This window comes from Gossypium raimondii, chromosome 1, assembly GCF_025698545.1.
Source record: "Gossypium raimondii isolate GPD5lz chromosome 1, ASM2569854v1, whole genome shotgun sequence".
In the NCBI taxonomy this organism is placed as follows: Eukaryota; Viridiplantae; Streptophyta; class Magnoliopsida; order Malvales; family Malvaceae; genus Gossypium; species Gossypium raimondii.
This window is the reverse complement of record NC_068565.1, coordinates 19974016-19991999: the sequence shown is the minus strand read 5'-3', so window position 1 is coordinate 19991999 and position 17984 is coordinate 19974016. Positions and strand designations below refer to the sequence as shown.

Below are 17984 nucleotides of genomic sequence, written 5' to 3'. Positions count from 1 at the left end.
AATACCAAATAACAAATCACGTGACCAAAAAAAATCAAACATGTCCATTATTATATGTTATCTACCTTATGTTCATTCTATATATTCTATCACCATAAGAATTACCAAAACCAAAACAATACCTATCAAACAAAAGCACAAACATTGCCATATCAAATAGGATTAACATGAAACATATCTTACCAATTCATAACCTTATAAACTTAATTACAAGTCAACTAACATATTAACTTTACTACATCAAACCCTATATACATGCCACACCTGAAAATGACTCGAAAACAAAAGCTACCGAGAAGAGTCTGAATAGTGTGAGCGTTGAAGCTGATCCATCCAAACCATTCCACAAAATGTTAACTACAAAAAAACAAAACCAAAACAAAACAAACAAGTAAGCTTATGAAACTTAGTAAGTCCATAGTCAAAATTTAATTTAACTTACCTTAACTTATAACAGATCACTAATTACTAAATTCATTTAAATCCTGACAACCATTTCCAAAATCATATATCATTAGTACCAAAATTATTCAAACATATAACTCAACATCTATATTGGCTCAAATCAAAGCAATCCATGATTCCATACATATTCATATATACACAAACAAATCATTATACATAAATCCAACTCAAAGAATGATTTTACATTTAAACGTAGAGTTTCATGGCTTGTTGAACTATAACAAATTGACTCAGATACTCGAGTTTCCTCCAAAACACACTAGAGAGCATTGAAATACTAACAGAGGCACCGTAGTAGAAATAAAGAGGCACCGAAGTGCAATCCCATACAAGTGTGCGTACTAACCCTATTGGCATGCCAACCGTATCCTAATCGTTTACTACGTTCAATCAGGCATTATAATTCAATTCAAACGTTTACAACCAGAGGCACTTCGCAATTTTCGTACACATCATCAAATTCATTTCAATAACATATAATCACAATATTCACCAATTATCAAATACTTATTTCTCACTTGTACTAAATTGCAATATTTAAATATTTATCACTTATTTAAAAATTTTCATATTAACACGATTAAATCAACATATATTAATACAATTCATAAGTAAGAACATATGCATATCTTATACTATGAACTTACCTAATATATACCAATGGTCGACTCGTAGGTACTATTCCATAAATTTTCCTTTTCCTCGGTTATCCTCCATACGAATCAAATCTTGATCTATAATAACTAAATTCAACTTTATCAAATTCAAATACATAACCCAACTCAATTTTATGCACATGACCTTTAAATTTTCATTATTTACACATTTTCTTAAACTTTTACATTTATCACAATTTAGTCCCTAAACTCAAAATTCTAAATTTAACAAAATTATTCAAATACTCATGCTATTCAATTTACTCCCATACAAAAACAATCCATATTTATTAAAAATTCAATAAATCTCCATGTCAATTTTAACATTTTATCAAATTAGTCTTTTAACCAAAACTATCAAAATCACATTACAAAATAGTCTTAATCAACAACCAAGACTACAAATTCATCATTTAACATCAAGAATAACTAAGATTCGATAGTGATAAAATCCAAAATCTTTAACAGTTTCGAAAATGGTGATACAAGTTAGCTAAACTTAATTGCAACGATCTCAAAATTATAAAAATTACAAGAAACGAATCAAATTTACATACCATGAAAAAACAAAAGAGAAGACCGGAACTTTGAAGGTTCCTTTCCATACGATTTTTTATTTTCAAAAGAAGAGAATAAATATGATGATAAATTTGTTTTATCTTTTTAGTTTTATTATTATGTTTTATTACTTTTAAATTTTAAATAATAATAATAACACTTATTTTAAACCAAAAAGAAAGCATTGACCATCCAAACTAATTAAAAATGGCCTATTTTCCATATAAGTCCTCCCTCAACCACTAATTTAACCATTTAATCACTGAAAGCCAATAGCGATTAAGTTTTGCATCTTTTACAATTTAGTTCTTTTTAATTAATTAACTAATTAAACAATAACTTTTTTGGACCAAAACTACACATACATAAATAATAACTCTGTAAATATTTTTATTAAATATTTACGAGCTCGATTTACCCAAATGAAGTCTCGATACCTCAGTTCCCGAAACCACTTGACTCTCGAGACAACCACTTATACTTAACTATTATTCAATTAACTAAAATTCACTAAATCAAAACTCAATATCAAATTATAATTGATTCATACGAATTAAATGATATTTAATATGAACTTACTCGTTGGATTTGTGGTCTTGAAACCACTGTTTCTAACACAACTGAAAACGAGTTGTTACAAGATCGCTTTAGCGAATCGATCAACTACGTATTGAATTTCAGATGGCTAAACTGCGGATTATTCCGCAGACACAACTATTGCAAAAAGTAAGGTGGGCATATAATTTGGGATATCTCCTGTAGATACCTAAAAATGATAAACTGTTTCGCAGATACTCCACACTGTGATAGGTCTCGCGGAACTTAAAACGCGAAACATAACAGAATTAAACTTTATTTTTATTATCATGCATCATGAAAATTCAAAGTAATCACCTTCAAAGTGTAACAAGTTTGTTTATAAATATCCAAACGACTATATACATGTCACTTAGACCGACTTAAATAAATCTGAAATCCACCACAACTTCGGGAGGATAGTATGAACTTTCTTGCTGATTTGGTCAACGAGCTCTGAATGTTCAAAATCTACAAGATTAAAGCAATCTAGTCATAAGTATTAAGAATACTTAGTAAGCTCATACAAATTTGATAGTTAACTTACCTCACATAATAATTATAGAATAATTTAACACACAAACACATGTTACCTATCAGCCAACACAATTCGCCAATAAGGCAAATGCGTATACTTCATCCCATACAGTATATCGAGTATGAAACATGATTCAATAACACTTCAAACCAAATTCATTTCCATACCTTTCACTGATGCAGAGTTCAATTATAATAGTCAGTTCTTTCATTTCCCTTCATTTCTTAACTTGCTAATTTCACATTACACATGTTTTATATTACTTGATGAACATCATAAAAGAACTCAAAATACATGTGCGTTTCACATCAGAGGTTTGTCCAAGCTAATCACATACAGAGGTGTCAAGTTACCCGTCCAAGCTAAACCTTTATCAACACAATGTAAGCTTGGTCAATGCTATATATACATGTAAGGTTACCAGTCTAGGTTAAACCTTTAAAACAACATCAGGTTACCAGTCCAGGCTAAATCTATGTCACATGTATCTTTGCATCCGCAACAAATGCTAGATCTTGGAATCGTCAGGAAATAACATGTAACCATATGCATGAGTCTTTTACTAAGTTCATCGGGACGTTTTCATTTTGTAATTTCACTCACATTCCTTCATAACATAATTCAGTATTTCTCCTTTATATATTTAACAACCTAAATTTAACTTACCAAATTTTTAATTATACAATTTAAGAGAAAAAAGGAAAGAAAGTTAAATAATGTTCATATTGTATGAACTTATCTGGCTGAATGATAACTCGCCCCAATAGAGTCTACTCAATAACTTTTCCTTTCCCACGATCTTCTCTTAACGGATTCAAATCTTGATCTATTACATAATTTAATTCAAGTTTTATCAACCAACATCATTCATTAGCTTCTAAAACATATAAGTTAGTTTAGTTCTACCACCCAAGATTCCCTTAAGCCTAACACTTTTATACAATTGAACCCTTTTATAACAAAGTTTATAAAAATCTCAAATTGGTTTCGAATGTCTATACTTAAGCCTTGATATTCAGAGCCAACAAATTTTTATTTTATCAAGTGGTACTTTTTCATAGCTTCACTTCTAATCTAATCATTTAACACTACAATTTCAAGCATTCAATAATGGTAATCCCATGAAATCTTTAACGGTTTTGGAAACGAACACCACCGTTAGCTAGATTGAAACACAACAATCTCAAAAACATAAAATTCATGCACACTAGGTTTGATTTAGCTTACCATGTAATAGCACAAATCTTGACCGACTTTCCTTGCTCAATAAAGAAGAAAAACGATGATGAAAAGGATGATGGAAAGAAAATGAACTACCTTTTTCATCCACTATGATACGGTATATATACATGTCTAATCTAATTATTAATTAAAATTAACATCATTATAAGTAATGCCAAAACTTGTCTGACCAATATATATAAAGATGGCTAAATTATCATTTTAGTCCCTAATCGATTAACTTGTTATCGTTAGCAAAAGAAATCTATAATGGTCACTTCTACCACATTTACGATTTTATCCCTGTACCATGATCAAATTTTTAATCAATCAAATTACCAAACCAGATATTCAAATAACAATATAATAGACTAATAATTATTAAAATTTAAAACTTCCGGACTCAATCATCGGTAAACGGAGTTCCAAAACTACCATTTCTAGCATCATTGAAAATGGGTTGTTATAAATGTACCCCTTGTATTCTCTTCACATGATTAAATTCTTCTATTATATTTTATGTTTCAACATAATCTTTAATAGAAACCCTCTATTGGAATCATTAACTTTAACGAATTTTTCAACAACCTCTAGGCATCCAAATTCAAACCAACGTTTTAAGGTTTATTTCCAAGCTCTCTTTACTTCATTCTCATGCTCTCCCTTACTCATTTCTCCTATTGTAAGATTGTGTCAAGTTTATTCAAGGGGACGAGGTGTTATATCTTCAACAAGAGGGGTTGTTGCTTGTGGAACAATAAGAATATTTTTCATGAAATCTAGATGGAGTCTATCCAATATTCAATAAATCTTCAATATGATCTCCATGAGTTGCAACTCATGCTTCACATGAGTATCAAAAACTTGATGATCTCTATAGCTAAGACACTATTGATCTTTTCTCACCCTAACTTTCTTTTGTCAAAGTCTCTTAAATTTCTTCCAATCACGCATCACTCTGTAACAATAAGGCCTATTGAGTCTAGATACCCCACAATAATGGCATATGAAATTTCCTTTCTCCTTGTTACATATATATATATGTTCCTGTTTAGGTATTGTTCCATCAACTATTGTAACATTAAATTTAACATCACTTGTATTTCTCCATAGTTGATCATTCATCAACTTGTAACAACAAGATCTAATATGTTCAGTCTTTCTACAATAGTAACAAACATGTTTTTTATTCTTCTTTTTACCCATATCAATGGAAGAAGTAACAACCATATCGTTAGATTTAACAAAATTCATAAGCGATATAAGTTTCTTACCAAGTTCACAATAACTAGGTTCGAATCTTCCAACAGTTAAGATCTCATCACTTTAGTTTCCATATTTTTTAAGAATGGCTTTGGCATCATTTAACTCTTTCTTATTTTCTTTCAAAGTTGCATCTATTTTAGCAATGATCTCATCATTTTTCTTGATAGTTTCATCAAGCATTGTGTTAGCCTTTTTAAGATTGGCAATTACATCATTTATTTTCTTTGATGTCTCTACAAGCTTCACATTTTCACCTTTGAGTCTAACATTTTCATCCTCCAAAGCTTGATTCAGTTAACATGGTTGATTCCAATTATCCATCATTGATAGGTAAGATTCCTCTAGCCTCTTAAAAGGAACATTATTTCAATTCTGGTGCTTCAATCATCAAATATAGAATTGAGACAGAGAGACATTTCTTTTTGGATGTCATTACTGTAAAGCGTAGTTAGGATCCCTGTAACATCTTACAGAAGGGACTAGAAGTTTGGGTCTAGCGAACTAGGGTTCACTAGTAGATTTGGCAAGATAGTGTTTGCCAAAGAGTCAGGTGAAGCAGGTATTCCCTAGTAGGTCCGGCGAACATGTATCAGCTAGAAAATTTGGCAAGCAGAAGTCATCGGTGAGTCTAGCAAATTGCAAATATTGGTTTAAGCCTAGCAAGTTGAGATCGCCAGTATGATTGGCGAACAAGGGTTAGCCAGTACGTTTGGTGAACAGGATTTTGCCAATAGGTTGGTGAACTAGGATTGCCAATTTTGGCCACGTGTGAAAAAAAATAGTTGTACATGAGTTAAGAAGTTAACTTATACTACAACACCATTCATGCACGTAACTATTTCCTACTTCTACTACAACTAAAGTATCCTAGGAACACTAAAGCACTTAGTGCCTATAAATTAAGCTCATTTCCATTAGAAAGTTCATATTCTGTTATTCCTTTAAATTCTTCATCAATTAGTTTGCTACAAAGTTCCAAGAACCCATAATTTAAGCCCTTAGAATCTAAGATAAGACTCTATTCCTCTATCGATGTTTAGAAGAGTTTGCAATGAGGGAAACTAGGTCACTTATGTTTATATGTGTATTTTGAATGTGTTGTTTGTAATTTATGTATGTCTATTGCGAACCTAACCCCAAATGTTTTCTGGGGTATTATTACCTCAAGCATTTTCACCTCAATGTTGTGTGAGGATCGACCAACCTGAGTTTTGTTGGTGTTTTCTTTTCTATGACCAGAAGGTGTGTTGGCTCGTTGACACCTTCACTCAAAATTGATTTAGGCTCTAAGTTAGTAGTTAATGTTACAGCTAATTCTAAATCTACTATTACATCTACAATAAAGTTAATTGGATCGGAGACTTCTTCGGCGATCTTTAATTCTTTCTCGTCTTCGATTCCAAACTCTTGTTGACTTTCAAAATTTAATTTCGGATGGTTGTCAGTAATAAATTGGTTCTTTGGATCGAAATTGGGAACATCATGTATGACCTCTTCTAATGGAGTACTTGCTTTGGATCTTTGCTGGAAGAATTCCTCTAATTGATCCAACTGTAGTTGGATTCTCTTTGATTTAGCTTGGAATTTTTGCTCGTGGCTGTCTTGTTCGAATGTATAGTCATATGAATCACAAGAAGTTTCAGTTAGTTACTCGAATGTTCCCAAATGCCACTCATGTATTTGCCTAGGTACATTATCCATGAATACATCCAACTCCTTGTCCAAAACAATCATTGTTTCATTTCTTCGTTGGAGCAGTTCTATCATAAGCGATCTTTGGTTCTCCGTAATCCCCCATTGTTCATATACTCCCTTCTTGTATACTTCGCCTACATTCCCTGGGTTCATCAAATCTCTATCCCTCTCGGATGTATACTTGTTCGGCTTAGGTGGGAGTTCATTTGAATACTCAGACTACTCGTCTTTTTAATCATAACTCCATTGGTTTGTCGAAGCTCTGTACAACCAACACGATTTGGATTATTCGTACACAAACCTATAAAAATCAACATCTATGATTAAATCTGCTAATCAACAAGGTAAGTAAAAATATTTAAAATAAAAATATTTAATTAACTACAAAAATTCAAAATTAAAATAGTTAATTATCTACAAAAAATAGAATACTATCTACTTCGTTCGTCTTTCGATTAATATTATTTTATAATAATCAATCTAATAAAATTTTCACTGTCACAATCCCCAGCAACGACACCAACAACTTGACTGCCTCCAAATGTGTGAACATTTATAGTATAAATCGTGAAATTAAAAATATATAAAATCAATGCAGTATTTGCAAGCGAACAAGTCAAATTGTAATATAAAAGTGTTACAAAAGAACACGGGTAAGTATTCCGAGGATCGTATCCAAGGGATTGTAGATTGAAGAAAATTATTAAATTAATTACAAAAAATAATTACTAATCCAATTGATTTACTAATTAATAGTGTGAACCCAAATTAAAATAGTGATTAAACTTAATTAACTTAATAAACCTAAATTAACATAATGGAATTTCCTATTCTTAGTGTTGAAAATGCGAGCTCTCAGCCTATTATCAATTGAGCCACTAATTACCTAATTAAGTCAATAATTATCCTTAATTGAGACTTTATCACCCTTAGTAAGAATACTCTTTCAGTCTCATCTACACTAAGGATTACCACCTAACTCACCCTTCATGTCTCTTCCTAGGCATACGGATACCCTTCCGCTCTCACTGCTTGGCACAAGATATACACGAAAGGATACCCTTCTGGTCTCACCTATCTAGATATTCTATTAAGGGCATCACTCCCTAATATATTAAGCACTCTTGAATAAACACCCAATTTTAGATGAATAATTATTTAATTGACTAATTAGTTCCATAACTGAAACATGCTAGATATAAAATAAATACGAGAATTTATTCTAATATTCATACAAACATTAGTTGATCAGGATAACGAAATATAAATAAAAGAATAAAAGAAAGAGATAAGGAAATTGCTTATTGATAGATAATTGAAGCGTGGTTCTAGAACGATCTCCGCTCACAATTGTCTTCACATCGGAATAGAAAAGTTCCGACTAAGTGAACATAAAATACAAAGATACACATTTGATACTAATTAATGTAATATTCCGTTGAATATAGGGTCCATTTATGGAAATATCCCAAGAGTGTCGTCCAAGGAATCAATTTCATTTTGGCCTGCCTTCATCGTATCTTCATCATGCCTTGGCAACTTCGTTGATCTGTGTTGCAACACAGGCTTCCTTGTATCACGGCTCGATGATTATTCCTTGTAGTCTTGGATCTGAATTGACATCCTATACACTTAATTAGCCCATTAATCACTCTCAAGGCCCAAGTTGGCCTTACGAGTCACAGAAATACTAAAAAGTGCATAAAAATGTTTATTTTACAAATAATTAAATCTAAACTAAGAAAACTAAAAATGCATATAAATATGATAAAATCACTAGAAAATAAGCTCCTTCAGTGCCGAAATGTACCTAAACTACCACTACAATTAGCGGCAGATCAAAAGCCCACACTTTAGCAAACTAAAGTCGAGGATAGTGGAGAAGATTGAGTGGTAGAAAATCGAGATCGATTTAGTCCACCTTGTACAAAAACACAAGCATAATCCATGTAAATATGTTTATTGTTATAAACGTTACTACTGGTCGATTTCGAAAAAAAATTTAGAAAGTATGCTGTGCTCTATTCCACTATTTTCAAATTGAATTTTCCAACAAGAGTGATACCAGCCATATGTTACCTTTCTTGTAAGAAAAGAAACTTTAAGTTGACCTAATTATACATTTCTACACTCAAGTCTCAATACCTAAGGAGCATGTATTAAGACCTTTAAAGGCAATAACCAAAATTTGGAAAAATGGGAGCCAAGTCTCAAAACTTGAGCTCCAAATCTCAAGACTTATGGGCCAAGTCTCGATACCTGAGGCAAAGGTATCGAGACATTTGAAGTTAGTGTCCAAATTTAGAAAATAGGGGACCTTAGTCTAGAGATATAACAACTAATTTTCAAACTTACAGTACGAAGTCTCGATACACCTTCCTATGTACGAAGTTTCGATACACCTTCCTATGAGTATCGATGCTTTATAGTTAACTATTAAACCATAGTTAAATTGATCTAAAGGGTCACGAATCCCTGTTTACGCTATAGGTTAATTGTTTAAAGTCCTCGAAATAGTTAACTCATAGATAGTCACTAATCATTGACCATGTTACTGGAGATGCCCTAAGCATCGAATGTCGCACCATCTAATTGGAGTTATCACTAGCTCAAGTTAGGGAGCCCAATATAATGCACTTTGAATCACTCAATTTTGAGTTTGGGAGCTCAAGTTATGACTATTTTAGTAAAGACTGCACAAGCAAAATTTTTGGATGTGATTATAATCGAAATTACGAGTTTCAAATTTTTTATTCGAGTTTAAATCATATTGGGTTCAGGTTTTGGGTTTAATTTTTATTATATATGAGCTCAATATTGTATTTATCAGCTCTTATTATTTTATTATTTTATTATTATGACTTTTTAATAATTATTAAGTAGTTTAAGTTATTTAGGAGTTTTATGTCAACAAGAAAATTTAATTTAAAATTACTTCTTGTTTAGATTAATTAGAGTTCTAGTATACTTAAGAGTTTTATTTAGATTTATTTAGCTAGCCTATATATAGGCCTTTGCATTGTACACAAATCATACAATTGATTATTATTCAAATTCTCTGAGTTTTTCTTTTCAAGAATTGTTCTTGAGTTTCTTTTAGAAAAGTTTTAACCATATTTTTAGATTATGGGGATCATCTTCAAACTTTTTCTTGGCAACAAGGTTTCTATCTTGGAGGGGAACCCGCTTGAAGGGGGTTGTAAATCCTTCATGTTCCAAAGCTTCTTAAGATTTCTACATATCACGTTCTATCTTTTCCATCTATCTTTATTTTCTTCTTTATTGTTCCAATCTTTGATTTATTGTTCTATTTATTTATCTTAGTTATTTATTTATTTTAATTATTTTATCTAACTTGGATTTGATTGCTTTTCAAGTTGTGTCAAAATCCAAGTTTCTTTCCGAATTTCTAGAGCCCTAAATCAAATCTGCGACTTGAACAAACTTTATGATCCTTCATTCGCTTCATTCTGTATTATTAGGGGTGTTACATTAGATCCACAAATGTTTGCTAAAAACTCTCCATGCATATAATGTGATTTGAACCCAAAACATTATAATTTTCACTATCTAAACTTTACCATTTCAATCAAAATCACATTTAATTTTTATATAATTTATTATACATTTGTTATATAAAATTTTCATCCATATAATGAGCATAATATAATCTAATATAATTAAAGTATGAATAAAAGCTATATGATTATAAATTTAGGTATGAAAGTAGTGTGCATAAAAGTATGAACAAAAGAAATTGTTACATATGTTTTTTATAAAAGGTTGATATAACGCATAATACACACTTTTTGCATATCACTCATGAAAGTGAATTCTTGACCATCTCTTAGCTAAAGATGAAGTTGAAAGTAATACAAGTTAAAAAGCATAAATTGTATAATAACATATAACTCAAAGTTGTATGAGTTGAGTTGTTATTCAATTTTAATTTTATCTTATCCAATTTAATATTTTAAAAAGAAAAAATGATAATTCAATCTCGATATAAATTAAATTTGATTATATATTTATAAAAATAATAAAATATTTAAAAATTGTTTTGTAAAAATATAAAAAAGGTGATTATAAATTTAATAATAATTAAATAAAGGATATCAACATGAATGTGTGGTGCAATAGCTATCACAATTCTAAACTTGTCTAATAAAAAGAGGGAGAAAGAGTGGTGCATTTTTTCTTTATGGCGTAATTGATGGTTTTGTTTGTGCAAAAAGTAATGCCTTTTTGTACCTCATTTGGTCTTTTCCTTCTTTATTACTATCATTCCTCAACTCTAAGTCTTTAGATGTTCCTTTGAATACATCCATTTAAGGCCGAGCCCGGCCCATTTGAACCCATATATATATATATATGAAATCAACATATATATATATTTGTTCAAGTTCGACCTGATCTGAAATATAGGTATTAAAATTTGTCTGAAACCATTATTATTCTTAAATTACTAATCCAAAATTGTACACTCCAATCCATCTAACTTTTTTATTTTTATATTTTAAAAAATGCTATTTTTATAATATAATATAAGTTGTATGATGAAAAATAAAGAACAGTATCAAATACAGAAGTGTTTAAAGCTTGGATGAAGAATTCAAATAAAAGTTTTCAAAATTTTGGGACTCAAATGTAAAAATACTATAGTTTTATAACCATGTAGACAAATGTTTTAGTAATAAGAGTATCCATACAATGAACCAACAAAAAAAAAGAAGTTTTATTATTCAGTCATTTGGTATTTTTTAATTAGGAAAAGGATTTTAGTGACATGCTTGAATATTGGATAAAATTGGCAGCTTTTATTGAAAAAGATTTTTGCAAGTTCTCCGTGATTAAAATGATTGAAATTCAAAAAAAAAAAGATTTTAGGAAAATAAATGTAATTATAAAATTCATGAAAAGTAGTGTAATTTAAAATATGAAAAAAAGTTTAGGTGTGAAAGTAGTTTGTCAGAGATAATAAAAGATTACATGTCGATAGGAATTAGCAATATTTATTTCTGTTGGCCCGAAAATAATATTTAGCACTTTATACGAAATAAAAAGAAGAAGATTTTAATTTATTACAAGGTTACTTTGGTAAAACGTTACGTTTCCGCGTGCTAGCCATTAATGATTGCGACGGGTCTCTAACTTTCAACATTTGCATATATGTCCTTGAGTTTTATTGTATTCATTCTTTTAAGGTTTTACATGAAAATTATTTTGATTTGCTGCTTTTATTCACTAATTAATAAGATAATAAAAATCTAAATTATTTTTAAAATTAAATATATTGGCTTTTATTAAAAGACGTAGTTAGGAATTATTAATTATTAAATTTCTATAATAAAGCTAAATGATATATATTGTTGTTTAAGCAATTTATTTTTAATTTAAAAAACAAGACATGGATAAACACACATTCAATATATAATAAAAATATATTTAATTATTCAACTCATTTGAAGTATAGATTTAATTAAAATAATTATATCTAAAACAACAAGCATTATTATGAGGTAGCTTTTTTATCTTTTATGTAAAATATAAAAAAATAAATCCAAAATAAATTCATAAATAATAAGACTCAAAACTCATAACAATAAAATTACCAAAATCTCAAAATTTTCATTTAAACCAAATTTTATTTTATTTATAAATATATTTTATGCCACAATTTACTTCAACTTTAAATTCTTAATATAACCACTTTATTATTTGATGCTATGAAAAATTTAAACTATAAGTAGCATTATATGTTCTTTAGGGTATGTTATATATAAGTGATAGCTAATTCGAGTTTTAGATAAGACCCAAGTTAGCTACTTGTGACCTGAATAGGTCCCACCAAACGATTGAGTACGAGACGAATCGCGAGAGGACAATAGGGGAGTTTGCTAATCTAGCTTGCGAATCCAACTCACACAAACTGAGTGAGGATCGCGACCCTAGTCCGCATATACCCAAGGTGCTCACAGAAAGGAGATCACGTGTTCTGAAGCGACCCAGAGTGAAACATGCGTCTAGTGGGTCTAAAGCCCGCTCAGAATGTCAGTCTCAGAAATAGAGAGGACTGCGTACACTGCAGGCAACCCAGGGCGAAACACGTGTCCAACAAGCCTGGAGCTTGCACAGAATGCTAGTCTTAGGAATGATGGAATCGAGACAAAACAGTGGGGTCAGGTTGCGAGTTGTGATAGTATAAATACCTGAATGCTCCAGTTGATGAGATACGAGACAATATTACTCAAGAGGGTATAATCTATTAATTTAATTAGATAAAAAAGAAGAAGAAAAACAATTAAATACCATTTTTAATTATAAAATCTTAAAAGCATTACACTACAAAAGGAAAAAAAATCAAAATTTGAGAAAATCTGAAATAACATGATCATGATTAAGAAAATTTTAGACAGTAAATGAAAATTTATTTGAGAATTATGACACCATAAAGAAGTTTATTAGATAAAAGAAAAATGAAGTAATTAACAAGAAATCTTATTTTAATTATTTCCCATCAATTTTCTTTTTGGAAACAAATAGTTTTAATGTTGGAGTTGAAATAAATAAAAGAATGTTCCAATGAGAAAGCACATTCTCATCATTTCTAAATTATTCACAAAACACTTATCATGAAACTTTGTAATAAATAAATTAAATCAAAAACCTTATCATCAAACCTTTTCATAATTTAATTAAATCAAAAGTCAAATGAGTACTATTTTTATTAAAATTAATTCTATGATTCTTATTTAATTAAAGGTACATTTAATTTTATGGTATATAATTAGGATATTAAAATCAAACATTTTTAATAAAAATTGAAAAACATATTCATTGCACTAAATAGGTTTTCAAATTTTTAATTAATCATATATGATTATTCAACCTGGAAAAATTTTAAGGGTATAATAAAAAATATATACGACTTTAAATTTAAATTTATAATTGTTATTTTATTATTTATTTTAGTTTTTAGGTAAAGACTAAAGAGAAAACAGAAACTTACATACCATATCAAATAATATTATTTTATTTTATTAATTAAAACTAATAAAGGAAAAATGTATAATTAATTATCGAAATGGAAAAAGTAATGCATTCAATGCAAATATTCTAAACAAATAATAAATTTAAAAATAAAAACAGAAAGTAGTAAAAGTAATAACTAAACAAAAGCTACAAAAAAAGTCAAATTTGGCAAGTTTTAAAGCTTTTCTGTAAAGTACTTTTAACTCTAACGAAAGCGTAAAAGTGCGAAAACGTGTAAATCGTGGGGACTTTTTAATAAATATAAAAAAGTAAAAGGACTATTAAGAAACGAACAATTATAAGCTTTTAATGTTCACTCGGGTTTGTTCTTCTTCTTCTTTTTTTTTTTTTTAAATAGAAAAAATAAATAATAATTAAAAAAACAATTGAAAGCAAAAGCATACATTGCCCATAGCCTTCACTGCACCTTCCTCGCTACAGCGTCTCCATCTTTTCTTAAATTTCTCTTCATTTCCCATTTTTTGCCTTTTCTTTTTTTTCTTTCCCTTTTCTTTCCCCCCTTTTCGCAGCTTCTGAAACTGAGTGTTGTTTTTTCCACTTCATGTGATCGGTAAGTGCTTTTTTCTACATTCTTACTTATTTTTTTTTTGGCTTTTTTGTTGGATTTTCTTTCTGAGTTTTGGGTTTTATTCTGTTTGGAAATTAGGGTTTCCTGTGTTTTGGGTGGTTGAAATCTGTGGGTATGTTCTTTGTTTAGCATGGTTGATTTTGAATTTCATTTTAGCTTTTATAAGCCCCCTTGTGTGGTATTATTTTGATGGTAATTCCATAGTTCAATTGAGTTATTAATTTATCAAAAAAAATTCAATTTTGGTTTGACAAGTGTTACTTTTTAGGTTAATCACAAGCGATTGAACCATTAAAAGATAATTTCTGATTTATCAATTTCTAGGTTGGTGATTTAGTTTGATTAGTTTTTAATTTAATTGCTTGATCTTAAATTGGTTTTGGAATTTAAATTGAAAGAATCTATGAAACAAAATGCTGAATTTCTTGGCTTGTTTTTTAAAAGATTTTTTATTGAATTGTGTTTTATGTAGATCCATTTTTGGGACTAAAAGATGGTAACAGAATCTTGGTTTCGTAATCTTTGGAAAATTCCGCGGAGGCAAGATGGAATCTCTGAGAAGGTTGAGATCGGAGTGTTGGCATTCGAAGTTGCGAGCTTGATGTCTAAGCTTGTGCATTTATGGCAGTGTTTGAGTGATAAGCAGGTTTTTAGGTTGAGAGAGGAAATCACGAATTCTGTCGGGATTAAAAAGTTAGTGTCCGAAGATGAAGAATACATCGGGCGCCTGATATGTGCAGAAATGGTCGAAAATGTTACCCACGTGGCGAAGTCTGTGGCTAGGCTTGCGAAGAAATGCAGTGATCCAGGGTTGAAGAGTTTTGAACTTGCCTTCACTGAGTTGATCCAGTATGGTGTCGACTCTTACGGCTGGATATTTTCGTTGAAGAAGATGGAAAAGAAAGTGAAGAAGATGGAACGTTTCATTTCAGTGAATGCGACTTTGTATCAAGAGATGGAATTGCTTGCAGATCTCGAGCAAACACTAAAAAGGATGAAAAGTGGTGATTCAGCGCAGGAGAGTTTGCTTGAATTTCATAAGAAGGTTATTTGGAAGCAGCATGAAGTGAAGAGCCTACGGGCAAGCTCTCTTTGGAATAAGACTTATGATTATACGATTCGTCTTTTAGCAAGATCGATATTCACGATATTCAGTAGGATCAAACATGTCTTCGGATTTGAACACAAGGTAGATGTTGGGGATTCGAAGGTGATGGATTCTGATTTTATGCATCGCAGCCAATCAGTTTCTGCCTTAATGCATTCTTCAGTTCATCCAACCGAGAACACTAGTCTTCCTAGGTTTTCTTCGGGTCCGTTGGGAATATTTAGCACTAAATCAGGCCCAATTCCAGCACCTGATAAAACAAATTATTTCCATTCAGGGCCTCTTGTTGGCTCAACCCCAAAATCAGGCTCTATTTCCGGGAAGAACAGAAATTTCAACTTCCATTCGGGGCCGCTCGGGAGAACTGCAGGACGATCGGGACCACTTTTTGGAATCGATAAAATCAGCAAAATTTGGCAGACTAACAACCATTCAGCTGCTGTTAGTGGAAAGAAACCTCATTTGAGAAGCAATAGACTTACTCAAGTGGGACCTTTTAAAGGATGTATGGTAGATAGTGGTGCTGTTAGAAATTGTTACATAAGTTCGAATGGCATTCATTCAGGAATTCCCAATGGAACCAAAGATGGAAATCTTAACCTTCCAGAAGGAAATGCTGTTCAAAGTAGTTCGTCTGTGTTTAGATCTCAATGCCGGTTGTTGGATGCTCCACCCGAAACTCTTGGTGCTTCTGCTTTAGCATTGCACTATGCAAATGTTATCATTGTAATCGAGAAGTTAGCAGCATCTCCTCACTTGATTGGTCATGATGCTCGAGAGGATCTGTACAACATGTTACCTGCAAGCGTGCGAGCGGCTCTGAGGGTAAGGCTAAAACCATATGCAAAGAGCTTAGCTTCATCGATTTATGATACGGAGCTTGCTGGAGAATGGACTGAAGCAATGTCTTCCATATTAGAGTGGTTGGCACCACTAGCTCATAACATGATTAGATGGCAATCTGAGCGGAGTTTTGAACAGCAGAGCTTTGTTTCCCGGACTAATATGCTTCTGGTGCAGACCCTCTACTTTGCAAATCGAGAGAAGACAGAAGCAGCAATTACTGAGATTCTCGTTGGTCTGAATTATGTATGGAGACACGGGAGAGAACTCAACGTAAAAGCACTGCAGGAATGTGTGGGCAGCAGAATGTCTGATGAATGTTTGGATCTCGAGAAATAAAGTTCTTTAACCTCGGTTTGCAGTATGATATTTCCACATAGCAATGGTATCGAGTTGAATTCATGCAAGATTCCATTCCCAGCATGCAACAGAGTCTTCTCTGTTCAATTTGCCAGCATCAATAGAAGATGAAAGAATGATCCAACCTACTGTGAAATTCAAGCCGAAAGCATGCTTTTATCATATCAGGTATAATTCGAGCTTTGCCGGTGATCTCTACCTAGTTTTGAAGATTCTGCATAACCCTTTTTAAGCAATCGTCCACTAAATGTGTATATTATTTAGCGATATCGATACCCTTTGGAATTAGTTGTATATTTGCCATATAGGCTCTTTATTCGCCGATATATAATGTCACGGGTGCCTCTTGGTTGAGTGTTGTTTTATGAGCAGGACATGTTTTGATGTGAGAATATCGAGTTTTCCGATCCTTTATAAGTGAAGCAGGTTGCTTGGCTCGAATTCGAAGTTGAATATCACCCTTTTTAAAGGCAATGGCAGTGAGTTTGGTTGAATTTGTTTCTTTGTTGAATGATCTCTCATGGTAGCATTGATAATGTTCAGTGAAGAAGAGCCTTTTTTTACTTACTAGTATGATCTTTTGTGTTTGTATTCGCTTGAAAATTGGAAAATTTATGGTGAAGACCCTAAAATAGGTCTTAATCATTGATTAATGGCGTTTATGTTGGGATGAATTTTGAGTATTTTATCTTATATTTCAATTTTGTTATTCAGATTTAATGGTTTTTTTTTTGCAATACTATTTTAAAATTTTGAATCCCATTTATTATCCTCATTAAATAGGAGGAGTACTATTCGAATTGTTGGTCAGATATTGAATTTGAATTTAGTAAATTCAGAAAAAAAATAAAATTCAAAGAGTAAAAGATTTAGATATTCAAATATGGACAGAGTTAATATTTGCATTTATTTCGAAATTAATATTGACAATAATTAAAATATTTCCATTCAAATATGTGTGGGTTTTTATATTCGTTCACGGTGGAGTATCAAATGTACCTCCGCCTCAAACTGAGATTTGCATTGCGAGTACGTTACTCGTTTTCCAAATTTCAAGTTTCAAATTTGCGGCTCCAT

At 31.2% G+C, this 17984-nt stretch overlaps 1 protein-coding gene across 1 annotated transcript; it reads left to right on the top strand.

The window, feature by feature from the left end:
- The first annotated feature begins 14374 nt into the window (after positions 1-14374).
- Positions 14375-17620, top strand: LOC105785326 (uncharacterized). Its single transcript, XM_012611371.2, has 2 exons — positions 14375-14578; positions 15069-17620. Exon 2 carries the CDS (start codon positions 15090-15092, stop codon positions 16884-16886), a length of 1797 nt encoding a protein of 598 aa, XP_012466825.1. The 5' UTR covers positions 14375-14578; positions 15069-15089; the 3' UTR covers positions 16887-17620.
- Positions 17621-17984: the final 364 nt, after the last annotated feature.

What these genes read in the sequence shown, in the direction of transcription:
- LOC105785326 (XM_012611371.2), top strand. Translation starts at nt 15,090, where the DNA reads ATGGTAACAGAATCTTGGTTTCGTAATCTTTGGAAAATTCCGCGGAGG.